This window comes from Anolis carolinensis, chromosome 1, assembly GCF_035594765.1.
Source record: "Anolis carolinensis isolate JA03-04 chromosome 1, rAnoCar3.1.pri, whole genome shotgun sequence".
In the NCBI taxonomy this organism is placed as follows: domain Eukaryota; kingdom Metazoa; phylum Chordata; class Lepidosauria; order Squamata; family Dactyloidae; genus Anolis; species Anolis carolinensis.
Window position 1 is genome coordinate 235037973 of NC_085841.1, and position 8744 is coordinate 235046716.

At 44.8% G+C, this 8744-nt stretch overlaps 1 protein-coding gene across 2 annotated transcripts in view; it reads right to left on the reverse strand.

Annotated features, from left to right (window-relative positions):
- col18a1 (collagen type XVIII alpha 1 chain) overlaps positions 1 to 6973 on the reverse strand; it is a 195835-nt gene extending 188862 nt beyond the window's left edge. The window contains exons 1-2 of one of the 2 annotated variants that reach the window (XM_008110583.3): positions 6862 to 6973; positions 6676 to 6743 (exon numbers count right to left, since the gene is read on the reverse strand). In XM_008110583.3, the coding sequence (XP_008108790.1) occupies positions 6676 to 6743; positions 6862 to 6872 (79 nt within the window). In that variant the 5' untranslated portion in view covers positions 6873 to 6973. Of the gene's footprint in view, positions 1 to 429; positions 1234 to 6675; positions 6744 to 6861 lie in introns of those variants that run through there. The other variant, XM_062967049.1, reaches the window with a different exon arrangement.
- Positions 6974 to 8744: the final 1771 nt, after the last annotated feature.

Here is an 8744-nt window from a genome sequence, read left to right on the forward strand (position 1 = left end):
ACTTCTTCTTTTATTAACCTGAGCAAACTGCTTTCAAGGTGACTGAAATGCATTTAATCTATAGGACTAAACTAAAAACCAATAAAGCCTCAGCATTCTCCATCTCATGCGACATGGATGTAAGGAGAAGGGGAAGTATTGCTCTCAGAGCTTCTTAGACATTTCATGCCATCAAAGGTGCAAAATAATTAAGTTTATGGGAAACAATGGTATTTTTAGGAAAGTGTTTGCGGGTTTATTTATTTATTTATTTATAGCATTTTTTTTTATCCCGCCTTTCTCACCCGAGGGGACTCAAGGCGGCTTACATAGATTGGCAAAAATTCAATGCCCAAAACAATACACTAAAAACAGCAGTTCATACAAATAATTTCTTGCATAAATAAGACAATGTAGACATTAAATTAACACATACTAAAGTGTTCTTACCGTACATCAAGGAAACCATTGATTGCGAAGGAAAGCTGAAGAAGAAACACAACCTACAAACTTATCTACAGACCCCCTAAGAAAATCCAAGAAATGCTACATTCAGCAAAGGACAAGACGGATCCTCTCACCACTGCAGCGCTAGGTTTGAACAAATCGGCATTATGATGCAAACTGGTCGCTACAGCAACATCCCAAGAAGTGAGAAATTTTGTGTTTGGGGAGATCAAATAGTGGAAAATATCGAACATTTTTGATTGACTGTCCAGCATATACTGAACTCAGATACAGATATTTACATCCATTACTATTCAATCATCTGACATTCCTCTTGCAAGGACAAGAAAGATCCACCATAATCAGAGTATTATTATTATTATTACTATTATTATTATTACCTCTGCAGGAGTCTACCGTATACCATGCAGCTGTGGACAAGTCTACATAGGGACCAAAAAATACTGCGTCCTAACACAAATCAAGGAACAGGAAAGGCACAACAGACTAACTCAACCAGAGAAGTCAGCCATAGCAGAGCACTTGATGAACCAACCTGGACACAGCATATTATTTGACAACACAAAAATGCTGGACCACTCTCACAACCACCATGTCAGACTACACAGAGAAGCCACTGAAATTCACAAGCATGTGGACAATTTCAACAGAAAGGAGGAAACCATGAAAATGAACAAAATCTAGCTACCAGTATTAAAGAACTCTAAAATCTGGACTGTAAATAAAAAGCAACACTCTGAAAACAGGGGAACTCCAGACATGAAAGAATCAGGGCCAGCTAACACCTCCCAACAAAGGATTCCCCCAGGCAGGAATCAGCCAGGCCCTGAAGCTGCAAGGCCATCAAATGCTAATCAAGGTCATTAATTACAACATTCACACTTGCATGCAACAGACAAGAGTTCTTTCTCCCACCCTGGACCTTCCACAGATCCCTTGTCTCAGTCTCCAATATACCTCTGTGGATGCATGCCATCGATGTGGGTGAAACATCAGGAGAGAATGCTTCTGGAACATGGCTATACAGCTCGGAAAACTCACATTAACCCAATTTAATATAAGAATGTAAGGTATGAAAGGAATAAGTTAAGGATGAAATGATATGCTGTTTTCCTGACAAATGGGAAAGCAACTTTGGAAGGTGGGGCATATTTATGTGTGTTTATATGCATATATATACCATATATAAAGATAGAGGGAGGGAGGGCGTGAGGTATAGTAAGTTAAGAGTGATTCCGGGTGCATATATAACAGCTAGTTTTTGTAAGCGAGCTTGGGCTTTAGTTTTGGGTTTGTGTCTGATAGCACTAATTTTCTTTCTTTCTGCTTATTTATGTCTTGTTGGGCCTTGTGGTGTTGTTAGATATCCTGTATTCTATGTTTTCAGTTATATATGTGTTTATGTTTTTATTTTTTTTCACTTTTGTATTGTACTTTTAAATTTGTCTAGTGTGGATTGTTGGCCACCTTGAGTGCTCGCGGTGAGAAAACAGGGTATAAATAAAGATTATTATTATTATTATTATTATTATTATTAAATATATTTAACAAAAATATGTTTTAGAGGTGCAAAATAGAGATTTCTGGTTACAAGTGTACCATCAGGTCTTAGTTATAAAAAGTATGTGGCGTGGCAAGATCCCATGCTTTATCACTTATGAATACATTGCAGACATGTGTCACAAAATAGCATACAGCAAAACCACTACTTTCAAACCTTCAACCTTACTCTTGAGAGAAGTTCTATAGAATTACTGATACTTATTATTTTTAGCATACCTATAGGAAAGTATATGTGGAAACATCAAAAGCACGTCCATTGCTTAGCATGACACTAAAACACACATGGATTGCTGTGAGTTTTCCAGGCTGTATGGTCATGTTCCAGAAGCATTCCCTCCTGAAGTTTTGCCCACATCTATGGCAGGCATCCTCAGAGGTGTGTGGTCTGTTGGAAACTAGAAAAGTGGGGTTTATTTATCTGTGGAAAATCCTGATTAGGCGAAAGATATCTTGGCTGTTTGAGGAAAGTGTGAATCTGCAAGGCCATTAAATGCTAATCAAGGTGATCAATTGCAACATTCACACTTGCCTCAAACATATAAAAGTTCTTTCTCCCAATCCGGACTTTACACAGATATATAAACCCCACTTTCCAAGTATCCAACATACCTTACACCTCTGTGGATGCCTGCCATAGATGTGGGGAAAATGTCAGGAGAGAATGCTTCTGGAACATGGCCAGACAGCCCGGAAAACTCAAAGCAACCCAGTGATTCTGGCCATGAAAGCCTTCGACAACACATAAAACACACATATTTGTGTCTTTAAATTATATTTCCCACATGGGGTGAGTGTGAGAGATACAGCGCAGTCTGCAAAATGGGATTTCCAATAAGGAAACATTGCTCTTCTGTGCATCACCCTGCTTGTTGTGTTTTCAATCTATATTTCCTAGCACAGAATCCCAAACAAGGGAGTGGAAGGGTCAAACCACCCACAGGACGATGTAAGAGGGAGGCCTGAAGCCCCCAAAATGATCCAGTAAAACTAGACCACCAGCATTCCTGTGTAGTGAATCCCCCCTCAGGAATTATCAGTCAGAAGAAGTACTTTGCTATTGATTTCATGGTTTTCGGATTGCTACCAGTTTTAGTCGGAAGAGGACTGTTTTAATGTAACATCTTATCTTTTTACAAAACATATTACATCTGCAAGTAGTCAATTAATAACAAGCTGGCTGCCAATATTGGAGCCCTCCCCTCTTTAAATGCAGTTTCAGGATCCCTGCTCCCTATTATTCTTGAGTTTCCTATAGTTCTGGATGAAGTATAGGAAGCTCCTCCGGAGCAATTTTAACTCATATTTCATATAAACAATGCGTCTTCCTGCATTATAGCCTCAAGGCCACTTCCTTAAGCCTCAGAGGATTTCACAAGTGATGCTGAGGATGACTTTTGGTCTGGAATGAATCACTCCTAAAGGTTGATAATGGAAGGAAGGAAGCGGAAAAGAAGTCATTCCCAAGCCAAAACACATATAATACCTAGCCAAGATACATTGAAGATTCGTATCACAGAGATGCAGGAATGTGCACCCATTGTGAGAGCAACCTCACAACGCTCCTTCGTTTGCCTTAATATTTGAGCCATGAAATCTGCGGATGAATATACAGGTTCAGTATCCCTTCTCGGAAATGCCTGGAGCCAGAAAGGTTTAGATTTGGGATCTTTTCAGACCCTATATTTGCATACATGGGCATGGTGAGATGTCTGGGAGATGCGACCCAAATCAAAATGCAAAATTCATTTATATTTCATACACAACATAAAATTTAAAAATAAATTTGCTCATACAAACAAAGTTTGTGTACACTAAACCATCTGAAAGCAAAGGGGCTTCTGGCATAGCTACATGTGTGGAAACTTTTGGAATTTGGAGCATTTTGAAAATCTGGATAAGGGACGCTAAACCCGTACTTATTTATGAATGGAAGCATTATAGGGCAAACCTCAGAATAAGTGTATCCTATAAGAAATATGGTGTAGTGTGGTGCAGGACTTTGAGTCTCGGACTGCGACTTTGGAGTTCAGTTTGAATCCCCATTCAGCAATAGAGATTGACTAAGGGTACAGCCTCATTGTAGAATTAATGCAGTATGACACAACTGTCATGGCTCAATGCTATGAGATCCTGGGATGTGTAGTCTGGAGAGGCACCAGCACTCTTTAGCAGAGGTGGCTACAGACCTTATAAACCTACAACTTCAACGGTTCCATAATATCAATCCGTGGTAGTTAAAGTGGGATCAAACTGCATTAATTCTACAATATAAATCAGGCATGGGCAAACTTCGGCCCTCCAGGTGTTTTGGACTTTAACTCCCACAATTCCTAACAACAGCTGGAGGGCCGAAATTTGCCCATGCCTGGTATAGATGTTTCCCTGGGTGATCTAGGGCAAGTCATACTCTCTCAGCCTCAAAAGGTGGCAAAGGCAACCTCCTTCCCAAGCAAATCTTGCCAAGGAGAAAGAATGAAGGGGTGTGTTGCTGTGAGTTTTCCGGGCTGTATGGCTATGTTCCAGAAGCACTCTCTCCTGACATTTTGCCCGTATCTAGGGCAGACGTCCTCAGAGGTTTTGAGGTCTTTTGGAAACTAAACAAGTGGGGGTTTATATATCTGTGGAAGGTCCAGGGTGGGAGAAAGAACTCTTGTCTGTTGGAGGCTGGTATTTTTTAATCTGGCTAGTAAAGGTAAAGGTAAAGGTTTCCCCTGACGTTAAGTCCAGTCATGTCCGACTCTGGGGGTTGGTGCTCATCTCCATGTCCAAGCCAAAGAGCCAGCGTTGTCCGTAGACACCTCCAAGGTCATGTGGCCAGCATGACTGCATGGAGCACAGTTACCTTCCCACCAGAGCAGTACCTATTGATCTATTCACATTTGCATGATTTCAAACTGCTAGGTTGGCAGAAGCTGGAGCTAACAGTGGGCACTCACTCCGCTCCCCACATTCGAACCTGCAACCTTTCAGTCTGCAAGATCAGCAGCTTAGCACTTTTAACACGCTGCGCCATCGGGGGCTCCTTTAATCTGGCTACCAGTATTTTAAAAAATCAGGACAGTAAATAAAAAACATCACTCAGAAAACAGAGGAATTCCAGAAATGGATCAATCAGGGCCAGCTAACACCTCCCAACAAAGGAGTCCCCCAGGCAGTAAGCAGCCAGACCTTGAAGCTGAAATAATAATAATAATAATAATTTTATTTTTATACCCTGCCCCATCTCCCCGAGGGGACTCGGGGCAGCTTACATGGGGACAAGCCCAGGCAACAAGCAATATAAAACTCAACAATAAAAACAAATCATAAACAAATAAAATCACATATACCAATAAACAATAAGCACACTTTGATAAAAATCTGGGTTGGCTCCTAAAAGGGGTAGTGGGCCAGAAAAGTGCAAATAGTTTTGAAAGGCTATTCAATGCTAATCAAGGTGGCCAATTGCAACATTCACACCTGCCTCCAGCAGACAAGAGTTCTTTCTCCCACCCTGGACCTTCCACAGATATATAAATCTCCTTTGCTGAGTTTCCAACAGACCTCACAACCTCTGAAGATGCCTGCCATAGACCTTTGATCGTTTTAGTGTCCAGAGGAGGGCAACTAAAATGATCAAAGGTCTGGAGAACATGCCCTATGGGGAGAGGCGTAAAGAACTGGGTATGTTTAGCCTGCAGAAGAGAAGGCTGAGAGGGGACATGATAGCCATGTACAAATATGTGAGGGAAAGTCATAGGGAGGAGGGAGCAAGCTTGTTTTCTGCTGCCCTGCAGACTAGGACACGGAACAATGGCTTCAAACTACAGGAAAGGAGATTCTACCTGAACATCAGGAAGAACTTCCTCACTGTGAGAGCTGTTCGACAGTGGAACTCTTTGCCCCAGAGTGTGGTGGAGGCTCTTTCTTTGGAGGCTTTTAAACAGAGGCTGGATGGCCATCTGTCCGGGGTGCTTTGAATGCGATTTCCTGCTTCTTGGCAGGGGGTTGGACTGGATGGCCCATGAAGTCTCTTCCAACTCTACTATTTTATGATTCTATGATGTGGGCGAAACGTCGGGAGAGAATGCTTCTGGAACATGGCAGACAGCCCGGAAAACTCCCAGTGATTCCGGCCACGAAAGCAGTGAAAGGGTGGCCAGAAGGACCTGAAGGCGCATCCGCAGCAACCCTTGGCAACTGGCCTTTCCTCCACGTGGGAGCCTCAAAACACCCGTTTATTTTATCGAAATAAACCGGATTCAACCGCAATTCGAGATCGTCTTGGAACCGACGCCAAGAGGTTGGACTTTCTTTCGCTTTTTGCGACTTTACCACATGGAGACGCGGTCGCCGGGGGAAACTCCTTGGAGCGGGACAGGAAGAAAGCGAGAGAAGGGGGACCTGGTGGCCGAGGAGCCGAGGAGCGCGCTCCGGGCGACTGACTGACTGACTGCCCGCCATCGGACTTTGCGCCCTTTGTGCGCTGACAGCCCCTCAGAGGGAAGAAGCCCCGCCGCCTCTGCCGAGCCCGGAGCCTTGCCCTCTTGAAAGGCAGCCCCGGGGGTCCCCGTCCCCTATCTCAGGCACATGGCTGGGAGGAGCCTCTCCGGAGACCCCGCGAGGGGAGAAGAGCAGAGGACCCCAAAACACCAACACGGAGAACTACTTCGCTATTCCCCTTACCTCGCTGGGCGGACGCGGGCGCAGCCAGGCAGACAAAGAAGCCGAGCAGGAGCCGAGACGGGAGGCACCTGCGGAGAGAGAGAGCAACAGGTTGGGAGAGAGAGAGGCTCCCGCAGAGAGACCCCGTCCCCGCTGCCCCCCATTCCCACCACGCCGGCATCCCAGCCCCGCTCCTCGCCGCCTCACCTGGCCCGCATGGTGCCTGCACTCGAGGAGAAGAAGGAGAGGGGACGAAGCAGCTGCCGCGGCTGCCGCTGCCTCTCCTCGCCGGGCAGCCAAGCTCCGAAAGAGACTCCCCCCCCCCCACCGTCCCTTGGGTCCGGCGGCCGCGCGGTCCTAGCGCCTCCTCTTCCCAAAGCCCAAGGATGGAGAGGGCATCTACACTGCAGAATGAATGCCTTTTTGGTTCGTGGAAGCTGTCGCTTTCTTTACCCTTCTCTGCTAAAGAGAGTCGGTGCCTCAGCAAACTACAACCCCCGTTTTCCCACAGCATTGAGTCATGGCTGTGAAAGTGGTGTCCGACTGGGTTGCTGTGAGTTTTCCGGGCTGCATGGCCGTGTTCCAGAAGCAACACAACTCGCGCCCTCCCTCTATCTTTATATATGAGCCCCCAACGGCGCGCTGTGTTAAAGCGCTGAGCTGCTGAACTTGCAGACCGAAAGGTCGCAGGTTCGAATCCGGGGAGCGGAGTGAGCGCCAGCTTAGTCCCAGCTTCTGCCAACCTAGCAGTTCGAAAACATGCCAATGTGAGTAGATCAATAGGTACCGCTCCGGCGGTCCATGCAGTCATGCCGGCCACATGACCTTGGGGGTGTCTACAGACAAGACTGGACTTAACGTCTAGGGGAAACCTTTACCTTATATGTGTATATAATCACACAAATATATATGCCCCACCTTCCAAAGTTGCTTTCCCATTTGTCAGGAAAACAGCATATCATTTCATCCTTGACTTATTCCTTTCATACCTTACATTCTTCTATTAAATTGGGTTGCTGTGAGTTTTCCGGGCTGTATGGCCATGTTGCAGAAGCATTCTCTCCTGACATTTCGCCCACATCTATGGCAGACATCCTCAGAAGTTGTGAGGTATATTGGAAACTAAGTAAAGTAAAGAAAGTCCAGGGTGGGAGAAAGAACTCTTCTCTGTTTGAGGCAAATGTGAATGTTGCAATTCGCCAGCTTGATTAGCATTAAATGGCCTTGCAGATTCAAGGCCTGGCTGATCCCTGCCTAGGGGAATCTTGTTGGGAGGTGTTAGCTGGCCCTGATTCTTTCATGTTTGGAATTCCCCAATTTCCAGAGTGTTGTTCTTTATTTATTGTTCTGATTTTAGAGTTTTTCAATACCGGTAGCCAGATTTTGTTCATTTTCATGGTTTCCTCCTTTCTGTTGAAATTGTCCCCGTGCTTGTGGATTTCAGTGGCTTCTCTGTGTAGTCTGAACATGGTGGCTATCAACAGAACAGAGGAAATCTGGGTACCGGTATTTAAAAACTCTAAAATCAGGACAGTAAATAAAAAGCAACACTCTTAAAACAGGGGAATTCCAGACAGCAAACAATCAGGGCCAGCTAACACCTCCCAACAAAGGATTCCCTCAAACAAGAAGCAGCCAGGCTCTGAATTTGCAAGGCCATTCAATGCTCATCAAGATGGCCAATTGCAACATTCACACTTGCCACTGACAAGAGTTCTTTGCCCCAATCTAGATTTTCCACAGATATATAAACCCCACTTGCCTAGTTTCTAACAAATCTCACACCTCTTGAGGATGCCTGCCATAAATGTGGGTGAAATTTCAGGAGAGAATGCTTCTGGAACATGGCCATACAGCCCGGAAAACTCACAGTAACCCATTGATTCCGGCCATGAAAGCCTGACAACATATGGTGTCAGACTGCTTTAATTGTACAATGTAGATCAGACATGGCAAACTTCAGCCATCCAGATGTTTTGGACTTCACCTCCCACAATTCCTAAGAGCCAGTAAACTGGCTGGGATTTCTGGGAATTGGAGTCCAAAACACCTGGAAGGCCAAACTTTGCCCATGTCTGGTGTATAGGCAC